Source organism: Phragmites australis, chromosome 6 (assembly GCF_958298935.1).
Source record: "Phragmites australis chromosome 6, lpPhrAust1.1, whole genome shotgun sequence".
NCBI lineage: Eukaryota > Viridiplantae > Streptophyta > Magnoliopsida > Poales > Poaceae > Phragmites > Phragmites australis.
In genome coordinates this window covers 2,623,591-2,644,448 of record NC_084926.1, presented here as the reverse complement: position 1 = coordinate 2,644,448, position 20,858 = coordinate 2,623,591, and the positions used below count along the sequence as shown (strand labels likewise).

Genomic DNA, 20,858 nt, shown 5'->3' with positions numbered 1-20,858 from the left:
AAATTCAAATGTACTCGGGCCGGGCTTCGAATTTGAAACCAGAAAAGATAAGCCCGGCCTCTCATGGAACTTGAAGTGGGCCCAACTGTACGTTGCCATTACTGGGCCTGTCATATCTTCAAGGCCCATATTATGTGCTTTCTCCTAGGCCCACAAGAAACCAGCCCAGAAATTAATAAAAAATTTAGGAGAGCCCCCGAATATTTTGGCGGGAGAATCCCCTCCATTTGGTCATTTCCTCCCTCCGAGATCCCCAAAACCCATACGGAAAATTTTGGCGGAGGAAAAAAAAGCAAGCCGGAACCCTAGCGGCTGCGATGGGGCGCGGCGGCGGCGGGCGGTCGAAGAAGGACGACGAGGAGGAGCTGCGGGCGGCGAAGCGGGGGTACAAGGAGGCGCTGGCGGAGGGGAATCGGGAGGAGGAGGCGCGCTGGGCCAACGTCATCGGCGACATCCACAAGCGCCGCGGCGAGTACGTCGAGGCGCTCCGCTGGCTGCGGACCGACTACGAGGTCTCCGTCAAGCACCTCCCCCAGCGCCACCTCCTCCCCTCCTGCCAGTCGCTCGGCGAGGTCTACCTCCGACTCGGCCGCTTCTCCGAGGCCCTCGCATACCAGGTCACTCCTCACTCGCCACCGTTCTCAGTTCTCATTGCTAAGTGACCGTACTTTCAGATGTTTAGCTTAGGAGTTGGGCGCATTAGAAATTTCGGTACTGAATTTTAGGATGGAATTGTTTGGGGGCGAAATTATGGGTACGGTTGTGCACTTGTACTAACTTTCATTGTCTTTTGGACCATTCGGTACCATATGATCTGGCCAACTGTGCATGTATTTGTACTGTGCAGTACCATGTATTATTAGGTTTGGCTGTTAAAACCAACGTATCAAGGGTCTCTTGCTCATCCTGGTACCCACTGTGGTGTTGTCTATCTGGTGGTGCATGTGTACATCAAATTTTGAGCTGGTAATGTATTTGAAATGTTAAGTGATATTGGTGATGTACATGTAACACCCCACCCCAGTTCGGCCTATACTCCAGCTGGTAGTGGTGTGTTTTGGGCATTCGGCACACATGGGTGGTTTAGTTGTTTGCGATGCTAATAAGCCTGGGGGTAAACCTTTTATACCAATTGGGTTACCCTTTTCGTTGGTATGAATTGGTTGTACCTGGTCTGTTACGGTACATCTATCAAAATATGATCATTTTTTTATTTGCTCACTGCCCTTGTGGTATTAAATGCTAAATTATTTTCAATTCATATTTTTACTACATGATCTCATGCTTCCTTTTCCTTGATGCTTGCTGGCTTGACAGAAGAAGCACCTACAGCTCGCAAAGGAGTCTGATGACCTTGTTGAGCAGCAGCGAGCTAGCACACAGCTTGGGAGAACATACCATGAAATTCTTCTAAGATCTGAAAATGATCACTGTGCCATAAGGAATGCCAAGAAGTATTTTAAATCTTCAATGAAGATGGCAAGGACTCTAAAGGAGAAATCCCCATCTCAAAAGTCCTCCTTTTTGAAGGAGCTTATTGATGCATACAATAATATGGGCATGCTTGAGCTGGAACTTGATAATTTTGAAGAAGCCGAGAAACTACTCATGCAGGGTCTGAAGATATGCGATGATGAAGAGGTAAATCAATATGACGATGCTCGCACCAGGCTCCATCATAATCTAGGGAATGTTTATACTGAATTACGCAACTGGAATAAAGCCAAGGGCCACATTGAGAAGGACATAGAGATATGTAGAAAAATACGCCATCCTCAAGGTGAGGCAAAGGGGTTCATAAATCTTGGGGAGTTGCATTCTCGGGTTCAAAAATATGAAGATGCAAAACTTTGTTACAATGAAGCTCTTCAAATAGCTAAATGCTTGGAAGATGAGGATGCACTAATTGAGCAAATTCACCAGAATATTGAAACTGTTACAAAAGCAGCTGAAGTACTTGAAGAGTTGAAGAAAGATGAGCAGAAACTGAAAAAACTTGTCAGAGACACTTCTAGTGCTCGTGGAACATCTAAAGAGAGAAAATTCCTTCTTGAACAGCACACACGGTTGGATAATCTTATTGAGAAGGCGAGGATGATATGTGCATGGCAAAAAGTAGGTGAACTGAATGGTAACTAACTATGTGATCTTTAGACACCTAATATTAGGTGTAATCTTTAATCACCATTTCCATCTGTGAACTTAATTTATTCCTTTTTAGGTCTTGTTCACTAAAAGAACTGTATTGCATTTTTTTTCGCTAGTTTATGCATGTGCATGAATAGCAGTCTCTAGGTTAGTATTCTGACTTCTCTAAAAGAAGTAGCATGCAATATTATGCTTGGTTCTAGCTTTTGAGTTGCAGTCTTGAAACTGTATATGATCTCTCCAAAAGACAATTGATGAACTGAACAAAAACTTTACTAAGATAGGAAATAGTGTCTCTTTGCAACGTTTTCTGGCAGTCAGAAATATCGACTTTTTGTTTGGAACCTCTTGTTTACACATATAGGATGAGATTGTAACTTCTGCCCTAAGTGCCCATATTTGCACTATCGAACCGTTTAATGGTTTAGGCACCTGTTTTGAACTACACATCAATTGTTTCCTGCCTTTGTGTTGTACTAACTACTACCATGAATGGGTGTGGATTTGTGTTTTGTTAGAAAGCTGAGATAGCCAATGATACAATATATTAAATTGTTCTTTTAACCTGGAACATTTCTGAGCAATATAAAGAAAAGTAACTCGATTTTGATGGAACTGTTTTTTATGTTCTAATGTTGGATCGTTGTTAAGGGAAATGGTTTGGTACATCATCTTTGTGTGGCCAAACTCATTAATCAGAAGATACACACAGCAGGATAATCTTTGTTTTCAAATTGCACCAGCAATTTGAAATTTATCAGCTTCGATAAATGTGGGTGCCTGATAAAACACGTCATGCATAATTCTGTTTGCTATATTTGGTTTGGAAAATGAATTATTGATCGATTTATGAACCTTTCAACTTCCAGAACTGAAATAGTCAAAGTGATACACAGAATAGGCCAAATGTACATATGCTCATCCCTATAACATCAACAAGGCACTGAGGTGCGTTATAATAAGCTCATGGCTCATTCATGTAAACTTTTTGTTCTCCAGCACAAGGAATTTTCGAAAGGGAAAAAAAGAGTAGCCAATGAACTTTGTGATAAGGAAAAGCAGAGTGACTCTCTTCTGTCCATAGGAGAATCGTACCAAAAGCTTAGAAACTTCAGTAAAGCTCGTAAATGGTACATGAAAAGTTGGAACATATATCGGTCGATTGGAAACTTGGAGGTGAGTCTACATGTCCTCATTTGTATTGTGAATATGCTGACATGGCCTTACTTAGTAGGACCACCTTTCAGTTGTACTCCTTTACACATGATACTTCAAGTTTCAAATCACGCTCACCTTGGATATGTGTAATTTCAGGGGCAAGCATTAGCAAAAGTGAACATTGGGAATGTACTCGATTCTTGTGGTGACTGGGCTGGTGCATTGCAAGCTTTTGAAGAAGGCTACAGGCAATTTTTTTGATGCTTTCCTGTCCAAAAGTGAAAAGATATTAAGTCTGCTTGCATGCTGTCATGTTTTAGATATACATCAAATTAAAGTAAAGGCAAACAGGACATGACATGGGAGACTCACCCACTTACATGTTCTTTTATGCACTCGAGCACCCATTTCTTGAATGTATGAAAATTTTGGATATGAGAAATTTGGAGTGCCAATATTTTGAGGACAGCTGCATCTTTAGTTCTTGGTTGCACTAATCTTCTAATAAAACAATGGCATATGTCAAGGGGATCGAAGCTATGCTAAACATCCGACACTTGATACTTTTAACATTTGTACTACTGGGTTGGTACTAAAGTTTAGTTTTTGAATCTCATATCGCTGTTTTAGTTTTTGTGTCATATTATTGTGTTATGTCTGTCTGTGTAGTCTATCTCGTAGTAGTTCCGAGTGTGCTATAATTGCTCTTGTCCTTAATGGCATATTGTTTCTACCTTTAGATTCTGATAATTGCATCATATTCAGGATTGCTATGGAAGGAGACATACCTAATGTGCAACTTTCTGCCCTTGAGAACATGCATTACAGTCACATGGTCAGATTTGATAATATTGCAGAAGCCAAGTAAGTTACTAAGAACAGATATTGCACAAAAGGATGTTATGTGATCCTGTTACTAAAGAAACTTTTCCTCTTCAGGAAACTGCAACAAAAAATAGACAGCCTGAAGCAAATATTGAATCAACATGAAGCAAGGGATACTGTTAGTGACTATTGCTCAGAAACTGACACTGAAGGTGGTAATGTATCTGATAATATGCTTGATCCTGAGGATGACAATGGGCAGGTTGAGAATAAATATTCCATGGAACCTGGTGATGATGTTACTCTTGCTTCACTTGTTCATAAAAGTAGGAGCTCATCCAAGATCAAGGCACCCAAGAAACATAGTCCTTCTAAGCAGGTTGATGAATTATGTGATATGGCTGGAGGCACTAGGACAGTTTTAAATAGATCATGTACTAATCACTTGGTAGGTAGAAAGCGTGTCCGTGTGGTCTTATCAGATGATGAGACTGAAGAGAGTCCTGAAAGTGTTCAATACAGAAAGACATCAACTAGTCAAGCAGATAGAATGTCTGTCTCAGGTACAGGGTTTATTTGCATTGTATACTCAGATGTTGGAATGACTGACATTTATCTCCTAGTTATATTGACACCTCCTTTTCATTACCAACAGATTACAGAGCAAACAGCAACAGATATCAGGTAATACAACGCACCTGATGGCTTTGGACTTATTTTTGTGGTAGGAAATTGAGATATATGTTGTTCACGGCGTCTGCTGGTTCTCTTCGGTTCCATCAGATGTTGTTGAGAATTTAAAAGTCAGTTGTTGACTTCTTATAATGCTTTTCGGAAAGTCCCAGATATTGAGAGCTAGTATCCATCTGCAGGATGCTTTACACCCTAATGAAACCAGGGATGCATCCTGCCCTGCTGAGGAGAGTATCTGTTCGTTCAAATCAAGTAGCCCTATTGGTCATGCTTTTGAAGGTGAATTAGGTGCTTCCAGTGTAGGAAAGGGATCAGCATCCAAATCAGCAGTAAGTGGTTCCAAGTTTAGCACTCCTGCTTCAAACAGTCAGCATGAAAACCAAAATGTTTTTGGTCTTCAATCCACAGAAGCTGCTCATGTAAGTATAATTGTTAATCCTATCTTCCCATGCTCACCAAACTATAATTTCTTGAGAATGTCAGCAATTGAGAAGAATACACAAATGGCACAGTTTAACTTTTGGAAAATTTCTGTGAGAATATGTTATGTCTAATCCAGCTAATTACTCGAGTAGGTCCACAAATGCGCTAATGTACTATAAGAGATCCTCATTCTAAACCAGACACATAGTATTCTATGATCTAACATTTAACTTTGGGAAGGCATCTTCTATGATCTAACATTTAACTTTGGGAAGGCATCCATTTGTGTTTTTCATTTTGGTTGTTGCATAGATCGGAGTAAATTGAACTTAGGCTTGAGCTGCTACGAAGACACTGATGTAGACATGTGGACCTATCCTCGAAGGTTACTTTTACTACCACCAATCTATACCACTTTGCCAGTTTACCACCTTTGTGGATGTACGGTTAGTCGGTTAGATGTTAGAATGCATTTCACGAGTTTTTTGGGAGCAAACCATATTCAAGCCTACACAGGATCAGCACATGGTTCGTCTTCACATTACTATCTGTATCAGAGTTAACCTTTAAAGGATCTTTACATGGTTCTTAGCCTCAGACCCTCAGTAGTCATTATGTACAAGTTACACAATTACTCCTACTATGGATTTTCTGTGTTTGGTTTGAATAAAATAGGATGCTTCTAAATGTGCAGCATTTCTGGGCCTTCAGAATTGGTGAACATTTGATTTACTTGGATGTACGTGCTTGTGTACACGAAGGTGCTTTTAGCATTGAGTCTCTCAAAGTTGAAGTGGCATGTGTATATTATCTTCAGATTCCTGATGGTAAAAGGGCTAAAGGTTTTCCTTTTTATTCTACTTCCTCGTCAATTAGCTTTTACTTTGTCTTGTTTGCATTTATCTTAATTCGCTAGGTTTCTCTCCTATTATTGGGATAATTATATAGCTTTGCGGATGGATAACTTGCATTTATTTTACTTTATAGGTTTATTGCCTATCATTGGGGAACTCAAGTACTGTGGAAAGGCATTGGATGATACAACATCAATAGATTATGTTGATCAAGTTGCTTCTGAGCAGAAGTGTGTTGATGTTGTTATTGATGGTATGTATATTGATTGTATTTTGATAGAATGAATATGCCTTGGTTGGCTTGTTCTCAACTATTTTCTAAGGACTACTATTCTGGCATGGATGCTTGGACATATGAACGTATTGGGCATGTTTGTTTCCCTTAGTACCCCTTGCCTAGCCTTGCTAGTGAAGAAGAGCCAATTTCCCTCTTTCGCCAAACAAAGGGAATCCTTTCTCAAATTCAAATTTCCTTGCCCAAGAGCAAGGCTGGGCCTGTGGGGAACTCCCTCACAGTTTTGTGTAAAAAAAAGAGCAAGGCTGGGCAAGATTTGGCAGTGGAACCAAACATACCCGTCTTTGTTGTTAGATAGCATATGGATTAAGAAGAACCAATTTGAGGATTGAAACAAGTATGATAAACAAATACAATAGAACAATGTGATTCGTATATTGTGTCATACTAACCTACTACAATGACTACCAATTTACTGATTGCTCCAACATCTTATGCTTGACAATAGGAAAAATCCTTGGCAACATTGTTTGTAACACCCTATGGCCCAAATTGGCTTAGGCCCACTCACACACTGGGTAGACCCTACACTCCCACTAACCTGCTTACTCTTTCGTCATCGCTTCGCGTAAAAAGGTTAACCTGAGGTTGGTGGTATGGAACACCTTGACTTATATGTTGGTCAATCTCAAGCTAGCCAAGCAAGGTGGGACTAAACTTCCACACCCTCATGCATGGGTTACACTTGGGCCTAATTCTTTGTTGGGCCGGACGTCACATACACCCCCTAAAAGAACCCGACGTCTTCGTCGGCCCAACATACCCACACGTCCATGCGTCCAGTGCCAGCACATGTGCTATGACGTCCAGCGCATGCGTCCAGCACATGTGTCCAGCGCCCCTGGCTCGCACGCACCTATGTAACCACGTGGGTCGGCTCTGATACCATTTGTGGCACCCTAGGGTCTAAATTGGCTTAGGCCCACTCACACGTTGAGTAGACCTTACACTCTCACTAACCCGCTTACGCTTTTGTCCTTGCTTCGCGTAAAAGGGTTAACCCAAGGTTGGTGGTATGGAACACCTTGGCTTATATGTTGGTCAATCTTAAGCTTGCCAAGCAAGGTGGCACTAAACTTCCACACCCTCATGCATGGGCTACACTTGGGCCTAATTCTTTGTTGGGTCAGATGTCACATTGTTTCCATACAAAGTTAATAAACCTTCCTCTTTATTTATGAATTTTCTAGTGCATGTATTACACTGGCTCAAACAACTGTGAAATACGATTTCCATATTTCTGACCACGTATCTCTTCTGACATACCATATTTCTAATGAAGATTGGGTGCCAAAGTGCTTGATGAAATTGTATGTTGATTTCTGCACGAAGTTATCAGAAGCACCCAATAAGAAGCTGCTGACAAAACTATATAATCTTGAGGTAAGTTTGTTAGATATGTATGACTCGTATCCGAATGATAATGTCACAGGGCAGGTCTAGTTAACTTTGCAAAATATGGTCCCGTCTTCTATTTTCTGACAGGTCTCTGAAGATGAAGTCATTATTTCTGATTGTGGACTGCAGGATCTATCAATTACACCCTTTCTTGATGCCCTAAGATCTCATAAAACGATAGCAGTGTTGGATCTTTCTCATAACCTGCTAGGTACCCTTTTCCAGTAACTCCTATTATTTTCTTTGCATCTTTAACTTGTGCATCAATACTTTGATAGAACCATCAGAAACCAGTTACAACTAAATGTATCAATCCCTTTATATGTAGTGCTCTATGCTCTTCCAAAAAGTTAAAAACACATTTTAAATCCTGTTAAGGTTCTTACTGTCAAGCATGCACTACTTCATTACTAATAATTCTACTTCGTGATTTGTGCAATTTAATTTGTGGGAGTGTAGAAGCATTACTTTGCTCTTATGCTGTTGCCTATCAGACTGATTATGCATTTCTGTTCACTAATTGCAGGAAACCAAACAATTGAAAGGCTTCAGCATATATTTTCTTCATCAAGTCAGACATATGGTGGCTTGACTCTGGATTTGCATTGTAATCGATTCGGTCCTACTGCTTTATTTCAGGTTTTTTCTCACAATCCCAGAAATATATCTAGTATCTACCAAAGTGGAACAATACGGTACTCTTATCAATACCATCCACTGTGGGCTTAGTGTAGGAAATTCTGCATGCACCTTTTGCACATTTATGACATAGGTCCTTTTTTAAAGAAGATGAGGAAAAACATGGAAACTTATCTTACACTATATTCCATGAAGTTAAATAAAGCAAGATATGCATTGGATTGGATTAGATATCCATAGTGCTTTATTGATATGTAAACCATTGTTTTAAGAGCCAATTCTATTCTATTTATCAAAGGGAACAGGATGCAAAGAACCTTTTGAACTACGAGCAGCCATTTCCTGGCAGAAGCTAGTAGAATCAGCTAGTTTCTGAAGATTTCTTTTCTGGTGTTGTTGTTATTTCTAGTTTGTTGCTTGTTTTATTTAAGAAATTAACATCTCTTATATGCCAAGTTTTAGAATCCTCTTTGCCTCAACTTGCAAGGGACATATTAGCTGATAACTGGTTGATTTCATTGTCTTTGTTTGGAACATTTACTTAAGTTGTGCGTTGAAATTGGAGTGGCCTCATATGTGTCACTGATAGTCGAAACTTGCTAACTCAGAATATTTGGATTTCTCCATACTCTGATCAAACCAGTGGTCTCACTCCTTGACTGGAGTGAACTGTTTGATTGGTTTATAGTGGATATTGGGAACCTTCCATTGAACTCAGCAAATTTAATTTATTCATTTTAAACACAAATGGAGACTTGAACACCAAAAGAAGTTCTCTTGCTTTACAGCATATATGGCTTTCAAGGACAAAACTGGAGTCATTTTTGCCTCATTATTTACTGGTGAACAGATATGCGAGTGTGCTATTATGATTGATCGATTGGAAGTACTTAATCTATCTGGGAATCGCCTCACAGATGCATGTAGCTCTTACCTTTTCACAATCCTGCAAAAGTGCAAAGGTATGGAACTCCCGGTAGGCCGATATATCACTAAGAAACGCATGTAGCATCTTTTGGAGAATGGAGGAAGCCAGGATATAGGCTTCTGAGGTTTTCCCAGGTTTTCTTTTTGTTCTTTGACTGTCATAAGGGCTTTTACTTTTGTCTTATAAAATTTATGTTCTGTTTTCACTCTGTTACAGCACTGTATAGCTTGAATATTGAGCAGTGTTCTATCACATCAAGAACTGTTCAGAAGATGGCTGATGCACTCCATGAAGGGTCGGTCCTTTCACATCTCTCATTAGGTACTTTTGTTGCATGATGCTCTTGTGATCTTGTATAACTCAGACTATTAGCAATGTTCATGTGCAAACGCTCATAAATTCCATACCGTTGACAGGAAAGAATAATCCAATTTCTGGCAATGCAATGCTTAACCTTCTCTCCAGACTTGCCTCTCTGATGAGGTTTGCAGAAACTTGCTCCATATATGTTGATAGATTCTAAGGTGCAACGAATAATACACCAGCCTTACATTTCGTCCTTGCAGGTTTTCAGAACTAAGCCTGACTGGTATAAAATTGAATGAGCTAATGGTTGATAAGCTGTGCCTACTTGCACGATCCTCGTGTCTATCAGGATTTCTGCTAGGTGGAACTTCCATTGGGCCGGTAAATTTGTTTTCCATTTTTCTTTCAGAAAAAAAATCTTTGCTTTGCAGCCTGTACACAAGCAACATGTCGTCTTACCCGTGCTGCTATTTATACAGATGGGGACAATTAGGCTTACCGAGGCATTATCTTGTGCATCTCAAGAACTGCTGCGCTTGGAGTTGTCTAATTGTGGGCTTACAACACCTGACTTCACACAAATCTGTACAAATCTCTCTCGGATCAATATTCTTGATTTAAATATTGGAGGAAACTCCATCAACCTGGAGGTTTAATTCCTATTCTCAGATGCTTTGGTAATATGTATTCCCATATTTCGGTCGCCATGATCAGTTGAGTTACACTGTACAATGCAGGGATGTGATGCTATTCAGGCAATGCTTGTGAATCCCCAATGCAGTATTAGATCTCTCACCCTTGACAGATGCAACCTTGGACTTGCCGGAATTGTTCGTGTTATTCAGGTACTATCAGGTGAGGAACAATTATATTGAAAGCAACAGTCTCTGCATCAAACTAATAATCTTCTGTTACTTTCAGGAAATGACCAGTTGGAGGAGCTGCACATGGCTGAGAACACAAACTTGACAATTGAGAGAAAAATGCAATACGACGAAGACATGCAGGAAGTGTCAACAAGTACTGAGCAAAAACAATGTAACAACCCTGAAACAGACAATGATATATCCCCAGGGAACATAGCTCTTGAGAACATGCAGGTTGCGGACAGTGAAGATGAAGCAGACAATGAGAACCACCGAGCGGTATCTGGTCCACATGGGAGCTGTGCAAGTTCATCGCAGAAAGACCCTAGTTGTCAGATTATCCAAGAACTCGCGCATGCCCTGATTTCAGCAAAGCAACTGATGGTGCTTGATCTCAGTCAGAACGGTTTGTCGGAAGAGGCCATACAGTCACTGTATTTTGCTTGGGCTTCTGGTCCGAGAGGCGATGGAATGGCTCGAAAACATGTAAATAAGGAGGTGGTGCATTTTTCAGTGGATGGTATGAAGTGCTGCGGCCTGAAACCCTGCTGCAGAAGAGACTTACAAATGTAAACCTGGACGGCTTTCCAATGTTAGATTATATTCTCTCTGGAAAAAAACTAACTGTAAATTAACTAGGACCTCTCAATGTAACTTGTGATTTGTCGTAAGAGGCGAGCAGAGGCTCAAGACGAAATTTGGGTTTCACCAACAGTGTAATTATGCCGAATTGCGGGAATGTACATACTACTTGTACAGTGGAACATGCTTGGTATTGATTATTAGGAGTCTCAGTTACAACTTACAAGCATGATTTTCTTCCCTGGCTATTGGCAATTCTTGAAGAGCATGTTTTGTGTTAGCGAACGTTCACCTGTGTGCCTGGTTCTCTTGGCTGTGCCGGATTCTCTTGGCACTTCCCCATGTAATTAGCTGACTCGGTAATTCTGCTAGCTAGTTTGTTAGGCCTATGTACGTGTATATGTATCACTGCCTACGATCAATGCATTTGTGTGTTGCGTCAATCTCTTCTAGCTTTCCTTCATGAGTTCATGGTATCAATTTAGACTCTATCCTTCTCCACATCTCCTTCCGCTGCTTCCTCATGGCCGCACCTGCACGCCATGAGCTCGTGTTCTTCCTCTTCGTCTGGTTCGCCATCGGCGCCGGGCAGTTCGAGCTCACCTCTGGCGCGCGTTGCCCAAGTCGTGACCAACCCACCGCCTGCATCCCAGATCCAGTCGATCAACATCAAAACCCATGTCCCCATCACCCTCGATCTCACTGAAGCCAACTATGGGCAATGGAGCCAGTTCTTCAATGTCATCTTCGGGAAATTTGGACTTGCTGATCATATCAATGGCTCCACTCCTGCTCAAGGTGATTCGGATTGGGTGCAAAACGACTTCGCCATTGTCTCGTGGTTCTACGCCACGATCTCCCTGGAGATTCTGCATATTGTCCGATCTCGCGACGACACGACGTTCTCCCTGTAGCGCAGCATCCGCAAGCTCTTTCGTGACAACAAGGCGACCCGTTCTATCTACGTCGGCGCTGAGTTCCGCGGCGTCTACCAGGGTGACATGAGTGTGATGACCTACTGCACCAAGCTCAAATCCCTGTCCGACAAACTTCGTGACCTTGGATCGCCGGTCACTGAGTCTGATCTCGTCCTCACGATTTTGCGCGGCCTCAATCCTCGGCTCAGCAACGTCATCCCCGTCATCACGATGAATTGCACGCTGCCCTCCTTCCTCGAGGTACGTTCATCATTGCTCCATGAGGAGCATCGCATTGAACAATCCACGAAGATGGCGCAGTTTTGCGGTCTGCTGGTGCAATCCCCGGGTACATCTGCGCCACCCGACGCTCCCGCCCCGGCGCCGCTCGGACTTGCTGCTCAAGCATCGCCAGCAGGTTCTGTACCTCAGCCGTCATCATCGGGTGGCCACTCCGGCGAGAAGAACAAGTAAAAAATCTCAGGGCAACACTGGCCAGTTGACCTCCACCGTCCGCCGGTGCCACATGGGTACATTTGGTCAGCACCTGTTAACCCATGGACCGGCCTGTTTCAGGCGTGGCCCATGCCGCGCGCGCCGTTCATGAACTCCACTGCCGGCGTTCTCGGCCCTTGCCTAGGCGTTCCCAGTGATAGCGATTTCTTTATCTCCGGATTGGTAGGCTTCAAACCAATCATAAAACTTTTTTTTTTTGCTCTCACAAGAATTTTAAGAGTTTATTAAGACATCTCCAACCAACAAAATCAACTAGCTGTTGTCAATCATCAAAAATAACAAGTCAATAGCTTTACTTGATCCAAATCAAACATAGACTACAACTAGATGCACATTTGCTACTCTTCTTACACTAATAATGTCATTAATCTTCAATTAAGAACTTTACAAATCACTCAGTGCACTCCCTTACGTCTTGATCACACACTAAGTGTTTCAGTTCTTCTGAATCGCAAGGTTACCTAATGAGATGAAATGAGAGGGTATATATAAGCTAGAGTTCCAAAACTAGTCGCCGCCCAATCACCCATATTTTTCGTAAATGCTAGATGATCCGACATGTACATGCTCTAAACACCGGACCATCTGGTGTGGATCCTTCACCCAAAACTAGATGTTACTGGCCATTTCGAGCATTGAATCCTTCTATGAAGTCTCTGATATATACGCCGGATTATCTTGCGTGCATGAGTCCAACTTCCATTGAACCGACAAAAATTCATTTGGACTTTACTCCGGCGACGCATCTGATATATGCATCGGACCATCCGACGTGTATAAGTCCTTCTAGTGAACACAAAGAAATCCTCTTGACTTCATTCCGGCAACGATTCCAATATATGTGCCGGACCATCCGGTGTATCTAAGTTCGTCTTTTCGTGAACACAAAGAAATCCTTCAGACTTTACTCTAGCGAAGCCTCTGATGGTATGCCGGACCATTCGACGTGTTCAACTCAAAATCCCTTTTTTGAAAAATACTTCTAGCGTTGTCAACTTCTCTTCGCTAGATCATCCGGCTGTACAAGAGCGCTGAGATAAAAACTCCGACGTGTATAACGCCTTCATCACCGGACCATCCGGCAATTATAGACGAACTTATCCAATTCAAACTTCTTTAAATCCTATTTTCACTTCAACTGATTCATGAGTTTCTTTGAGCTAACTAGTGCTAGAATTTCACGAGTTGAATCCAACCAAATCTAAACTTAACTAGATCAAACTACTATTCTTAATCCATCTTTATAAGTACGGTCAAAGAATAAAAGATAGTCTATGCTACTCTAAGTGTTATTTATCTCCTTGTGACACTTAGAGCTAGAAAGTCCTTAATCTTATCGTTCCCATCATTCGATCACTCAAACATTCAATTAAGGGATCAAGATCATCCAACAACATTGTGAACTAATCTTTTAACTATCATTCAAAACAAACTTGTTAGTCACAATGATATAGTTATTATTAATCACTAAAATACTTAATACTTATCTAGGAGCCTAGATGCTACAACATTTCCACCATGGGATCAAACCGCGCTTATCCAGACGCTCAACGCCATGTCTCTTCAACCTACTGCCGCCACCACTAGTGACTAGGTCCTCGACAACGGAGCCTCCTCCCACATGTCCAACCACAATAACCTCAATTCTTTCTTTCCTTGCACATCTCCATCTCGCATAGTTGTTGCCAATGGTTCTTTCATCCATGTTTCACATATGGATTCTTCTTCCATTGCTACTTTTTCCTATGCTCTTCATATCCCAAATAGTCTTATTGTACCACACTTATTCAAAAATCTCCTTTCAGTTTGTACTCTCACTCGTGATAACAATGTCTCCTTGGAATTTGATCTGTTTGGTTTCTTAATCAAGGATCTTCGTACCAAGGAGGTGATTCTCTATTGTGACAGCGACGGGGATCTCTATCCTCTAACGTCATCCACTGCTCCAGCGGTTTAGGCATTCATTGTAGAAACATGGCATCGGCAACTTGGTCATCCATGGTGTGAGTCCTTTTTCCAAAATTTTGAGTTATTTCAATTTCCAATGTAATAAAGATGAATCGAGTACATGTCATGCATGTCGTTTAGGCAAACAAATTCGACTCACTTTCTCTGCTTCTTCTTCAGAACTATTGTTCCCTTCAAATTATTTCATTGCGATGTTTGGACATCACCAATTCTTAGTCTCTCTGGTTTTCAATACTATTTAGCTATTCTTGATGACTATACCCATTTTGTGTGAACATTCCCTGTGCGACAGAAATCATATGTACCCTCCACTATCATCGCTTTTCACGCTTATGTGACCACACAATTTTCACGCCCCATACTCTATTTGCAATTAGACAATGGCCTAGAATTCGACAACAACACTCTCCGTTCTTTCTTTTCTGCACACAACATCATTTTCAGTTTGTCTTGTCCTTATAGCTCTCAACAGAATGGCAAGGCAGAACGGCTCCTTCAAACCCTCAATGACTCTATGCGCACTCTCATGCTTCAAGCTTTCGTGCATTACAATTTCTGGGCTGAAGCTCTAACCACAGCCATGTTCCTAATCAACCGTCGGCCGTGTAAACCAAACCACCTTCTCACTCTGTTTGAGCTACTATACGGTTTCCCTCCCGATTATAAGCATTTGCGCATTTTTTGTTGTCTTTGCTATGCCAACAAGACTGCCATTTCACCACATAAGCTCTCACTTCTATCTAGCGCATGTGTCTTCCTCGGATACCCACCAGATCACAAGGGATACAGATGTTTTGATCTCTCAACTCGGCGCATTCACATCTCTCACCACGTCTACTTTGACGAGCATGTTTTTCCTTTTGCCAAACCTGATGCCCAATCTCTACCACCACAAGCACCTCCAGCGCCCAATTATTGCGATGTTGTTAGCTCCATGTCGCAGCGCAATGTACCAGCTTCATCTCCTTGTGCTCCTGATTAAACATGCATTATTCAGATGACCTCGCCATCTACATCCGATTCATCACAACCACCATCCATGCTACCAGCTCCTCCTCAATTACCAATCTCGCACCACATGGTCACGTGCAGTTGTGCTGGCATCATCAAACCTAATCCTTAGTATGCACATGCAGCCACAACATCGAATATCTCTCCCCTACCTTCTTCTGTGTGATCTGCTCTTCGTGACCCACACTGGAGCGTAGCTATGAAGGAGAAAAATTACCAAGAAAAAGTTACCGAAAAAATTTATCGACAAATTTTTCAGCACAAACTTCTCAAAAAAAAAATTCCAACACAAACTTTCTCAACAAAATTTCAGCCCAAAAACTTAAAACCGGCCCGGACCAATACGGCCCAGCCAGCCTCACACACACGCGCTAGCGCGCGGCCCACCCCTGACAGCCCGCAGGCCGCGTGCCCCACTCCGAAACGGACGACAGTCAGTGGGCCGTGACTTCCCCATGTGGCGCGCTCCAAATAGCATTTCTGATGGTGAAGGCATGTATTGATGCATTGTGCTGCCAGTGTACTGCATATGTAAATGCGATGGCAATAAAGCTGTGAAAAGTGTATGCACCTGACGATTAAATTAATAATCCAATCAACGCATCTTTCGCTTGCTTGCAAATTTGCGCTTTGACACTAAACGCCACATCAGTGACGCCATGTCAAAGACGGCAACAAAAATCCGATTCCGACGGATAGATCACAGACGGTCATCAAATGTAGACGTCTGCGGATCACACCAATCTGGAAAGCAGTGAGTGGGCACCGTATAGTGCAGACAGATCTAACTACTAACCGTCTGTGAAATATATTGGCAGACATTGATAGGGTCATCACACAAACTCTCAGGCAGACGGAAGTTAAACCGACTGGGATAGCGTTAAAATCCCTCTGCAAAGAGGGGTTCTGTAACAGTATGCGGTACTGCAAATAGTAGTTTATTGTGCCATTTGGGTCATTTAAGCTTCTGCATAGCAAATAGTAGAGTAACTGCACTCTTCTTCAAGGCCAAATCACTTTACACGTAAAAGGAAAAGGGTCGCCACCAAATCAAAGAGTGCATAGAAGGAACGGGTGTGCCGCTTTTGTACTCACCATTTAACGCTCGTACTTCCTTATGTTTTTTAACTTTAAAGAAAACTTTACTAACAAAATTATTTACTTCAGTCGCCTAGAATTTTACTTCCATATGATCAAAGGTTGTACTCAAAGTAACTCTGGTGTCGTTGTTTAGATGCTGCTTGGGCCAGCACTCTGACGACCTCAGCAGGTGCAAAGGAAAGTTCCATCAAACACCACAGCCTTCACATCTAGTATGTGAGGATGCCTGCACAGTTAACAAATTTCAGTTTCCAATGCGAACAAACAATGGTGCTACAGATCAATAGTGAACATTACCTTGACGCTTTGAACAAAATTAAGCAACCAACTAGAATTAACTTCGAAAAGCTTATAAATTACTTCGATTTGTGATTTTATTTCTACTGAACAGAACAGAGAGAACTGCATGTCAAGTGCGTTCAGACTAGACATTATGTTTCATCGTGTTCTCTACACCATTTCACAATAACCATATAATAAACACTGCTTACTTCCATCTCAGGGAAAAAAACTGCTTGCTATGTACTTGACCACAGCTGATTACCAATTTGTTATCTAGTTTCCAGCTTTAGGCCTCCACTTCTACCTTACTGTTTATTTATACATTACCACCCCTTTTCTATATCAGGGCTAGGATTGATACTCTCTGACATGTAAAAACAAGCACATTAGTACTTACTTGCTTATATGATGCTGTTGGAAACACATCTTGAAAGAACTTGGATTATCCTCCACCAATTCTGAGACAAAATTACCCTTTTTGTAATTAAAAGAATACTCACAAATTGCCACTATGCTACATCCTTATTCCAAGGAAAGCAACAAGAAGAAATTACACTCACTAGAGCATGACTGTCCGCCTATATAGCACCTCATCGTCACTATCCTCATTATCATCATCTGACACTAACTGACTGCCTGGCATCTGAAGCTTCCCACCCATTGTGAACGAAGGTCCTGGTGCATCCCCTTCAATAAAATCCCCTCTCATCCTTTCCTCAAACCTCTGATCACTACAATTCAGGAACCAATCCAAGCTACATCTAATCCCCTTACTTGCAACTCTCATGTACCTAGGCTTGATCCTTGACTCCAAGCTGTATGTAAAATACTCTGGGTACTCCAACAATCCGCTTATCGGTCTCTTCATCTCACTCTTGAAGAAGTATAAACTGTTCTTCATGAGCTCAATCCGCAGAAATAGAATCTGCGGGCACCGGACCACCATCCGTGCAACATCCTCATTGGAAATCCCCCGTCCACGGAGGAACTCCACAGGCTTCAGTATCACATTCTGATTCAAACTTACAAGCTGTGGCAACTTCTCAACAGCACGGGCAAACCCATCCGGGTCAATTTGGAGCTTCAAGTTGAAGAAGTACTGATGTGCTGCTAGCTTTGCTTTCAGTGGCAGCCCAAGAATAGGTGGGTACTGTGCAATCACCAATGGCAGGGCTTCTTTCCTAATGCTGAAGCTGAGCAATGCCTCCACGTTTGGTTTGACCGTCTCCTCAAGATCATAGCCGAGAATGTACGGTCGCTTCTCGAGGATCCTCGCCAGGATCCGCATGGGCAGCCCGAGAGAGGTAATGTAGTCGCAGAGCGGCTTGATGGTAGTGCCAACCCTCATGCCAAGGAAGAAAGGGAAGTGCGTTACCATGGGACCGATGTCTCGTGGCGCCACGCCGACGATGCCAACGAGGTAGGCGACGGAGGTGCTGATGGTTCCGTCGGGCTTGAGGCCGAGGATGTCAGGGAACCGCTCGAGGACGTGGGGGAGGTCCTGGCGGTCGACGTCGAGGCCGCGGAGGGCCTTGACGACGGGGGAGAGGTCGACGGCTACGGAGGCGTGGAGGCACGCGGGGTACGCGCGGACGAAGGCGGCGAGGCGGGCGCGCGTGACGCCGAGCTTCTCGAGGTAGGAGAGGACCGGGATGATGTTCTTGCGGAGGGAGCAGGCGAGGAGGAGCGGGTAATTGGAGAGGTCGTCGGTGGAGAGGCCAAGGCGGAGGAGGAAGTCGAGGCGCTCCTGGAGCACGTCGAGTGAGGAAGGGAGCTCTACGGCCTCGAGCTCGCCGGCGGGGTCGGAGACGCCCGCGGAGCGGAGGAAGTCGAGCGCCAGCACGCGGGAGACGAGGCGCTCCTTGCGCCCCTGGATCACGCCCCACGTCACCGACGGCATCTCGTACTCCGGCGGTGCGGAGGAGGAGGCGGCCGATCTCGAGGAGAGCCACGCGAGGAGGGGACCCTCGCGCGCGGCCGCCGCCGGGCAGAGGCTCCGGAGCGCGCGGGCGAGGGGGAGCATGGCTGCTGCTGCGGCGCGCCGGGAGCAGCACAGGCGGAGGCCGGACAGAGTGGTGGGGCGGTTTCGGCTGCTGGTCCTCTTGGGCCGTGCCGAAATGCGCGCCTGATTATTTTGTTCCGGGCTCGGCGAATGGATTGGAATGCCGACGAGCCGGTGCTTCTGGGTGGCGTTCGCCTGGGCTGATATGATATGGTGTCTGTGGGCTGTTGGCTGGGGAGGGTGCGTTTTTTCGGGCGTTTTGCTCTTGTCTCGCAAACTGGGCTTTGTGTCGGCGTTGGCCGGGCTGATTCGGCAGTATAGGACGGTATGGATCCGAACTGGGCTGTGGATGCTATCTGCCACATGTCCATTGTGCTTGCTGTGTCTCCTGTGTGATCGATCGATCAGTCACTAGAGTGCATTTGGTTGCCCAATCTCCCACAACTTAATCGGTGGATACGTATAGTGTGTGTTTAGTTGTCTATAGGATTTTAAATTGTATAGTATATCTTGATAAGTAAAAGTAAGTTAAATGGATGCAGAGACTTAAAAAAAAGAGTATTTAGTTGTTTACATCAGCAGATATAATAATCTTGCACCTGCGGATACAATAATCCTGTGAAGGTGTTTGGTTGCCTGATGTAATAACTCTACACCTGAGACTAATAAGTGGGCTCGTTGTAGCACTATAGCAGATACAATACATTCACCGGATCAGACTCCAGAGAAAAGCTCGATTCAGATGTATTCACCAAGCTAGCCTCCAACCGTATAATTGCATCTATAGATGTAGGAACAAACAATGTATATAGACAATGAAACAACCTTCTCCGTGGGAATATACGTACGAGCAAAACCGGGATACTCTTGATACAGGCAACCAAACACATATAATCTTAGAGAAAAATATGTTTAGTTGTTCGCATCCACTGTTTCAGTCTAGTCCGATGGATACAAATATACGACATCATTCTAGTTCGAGAGTGAAGCTTCACTGAGCAGCCTGGCCTAGCATATGTAGACTCTGCATCTGCTCATATAAGTGGATCAACTTGTCTGTGTCATAAAATCATTTTCATATAAGAAACCAATTACAATCTCAACTCTTGTATCCGTTCATATGATTTTAGACTCAGTAAAACAAACATAAACTCAATTTAATCTATCCAGACAGATACAATCAACTAAAAAATCTTCTTTTTAATAAATATCACTTTGTTAACCTATTTATACAATATATCGGTTGAAAACCTCGTCAGAGAAACCAAATACTCATGCTCACTGCCCAGTGCATGCATCAGTTTGTCTCCCACTCCTGTCACTTGTAAACACCACAACCAAATTTCTCACAGTATTAACGATGAGTCTTCAGGAGTTCCATGACTGACTGTAACTCAGATTGCGTGTGATGTGCTCCGATTTAGTTAGGCTACGGTGGTGCAAGCAAGCAACCCTTTTGTCGTCATTTCCTTTTTGGTACCTAGAAGAGGCCATGAAAGCAACAATCCAGCGAACACACTAAACGCCGAACTCAGATTGCGTGTGGTGTGCTCCGATTTAGTTGGGGTACGGTGGTGCAAGCAAGCAACCTAAGCACGGCTCTTCTCTCGTCGACCTGATGATAAGCCACTGTTAATTTCTTCCCAGTTGGACACGCAAGAAACTGCTTGGATTTCGTATACACGACGAAACGCTGCGGGAAAATAAAAACGTGGCGCGATAAGTGATAACTACTGAGTAACGCTAGTGTGCTGCCGCCGTGCTATCGTGTTTACTTTCTGTCTGTTTTATCCGCAAAATTCATACCCGTCACGTCGGCACCATCGTTCGGCTCCGATGAAAGAAGGGAGAATAACTCCACGGCCTGTCTGCGTCATCGTCCTGGTGAGCTGTGCAACTGCCCACCGTCTTTTTCTAACTTTTTTTGACCCCTATCGTGCTCTCGA

At 43.2% G+C, this 20,858-nt stretch overlaps 2 protein-coding genes across 2 annotated transcripts; one reads left to right on the top strand and one right to left on the bottom strand.

Moving 5' to 3' along the window:
- Positions 1 to 250: 250 nt before the first annotated feature.
- LOC133921064 (protein TONSOKU-like) lies at positions 251 to 11,328 on the top strand. The gene is made up of 20 exons (XM_062365782.1): positions 251 to 617; positions 1,318 to 2,115; positions 3,148 to 3,324; positions 3,463 to 3,554; positions 4,072 to 4,170; positions 4,246 to 4,694; positions 4,787 to 4,815; positions 5,004 to 5,243; positions 5,942 to 6,089; positions 6,235 to 6,354; positions 7,679 to 7,779; positions 7,882 to 8,005; positions 8,321 to 8,433; positions 9,284 to 9,395; positions 9,578 to 9,682; positions 9,778 to 9,844; positions 9,928 to 10,048; positions 10,147 to 10,317; positions 10,405 to 10,522; positions 10,589 to 11,328. Exons 1-20 carry the CDS (start codon positions 318 to 320, stop codon positions 11,104 to 11,106), a joined length of 4,002 nt encoding a protein of 1,333 aa, XP_062221766.1. The 5' UTR covers positions 251 to 317; the 3' UTR covers positions 11,107 to 11,328.
- A 6,046-nt stretch (positions 11,329 to 17,374) lies between these two features.
- Positions 17,375 to 19,050, bottom strand: LOC133921063 (transcription termination factor MTERF4, chloroplastic-like). Its single transcript, XM_062365781.1, has one exon. It carries the CDS (start codon positions 18,931 to 18,933, stop codon positions 17,470 to 17,472), a length of 1,464 nt encoding a protein of 487 aa, XP_062221765.1. The 5' UTR covers positions 18,934 to 19,050; the 3' UTR covers positions 17,375 to 17,469.
- Between the last annotated feature and the right edge of the window lie 1,808 nt (positions 19,051 to 20,858).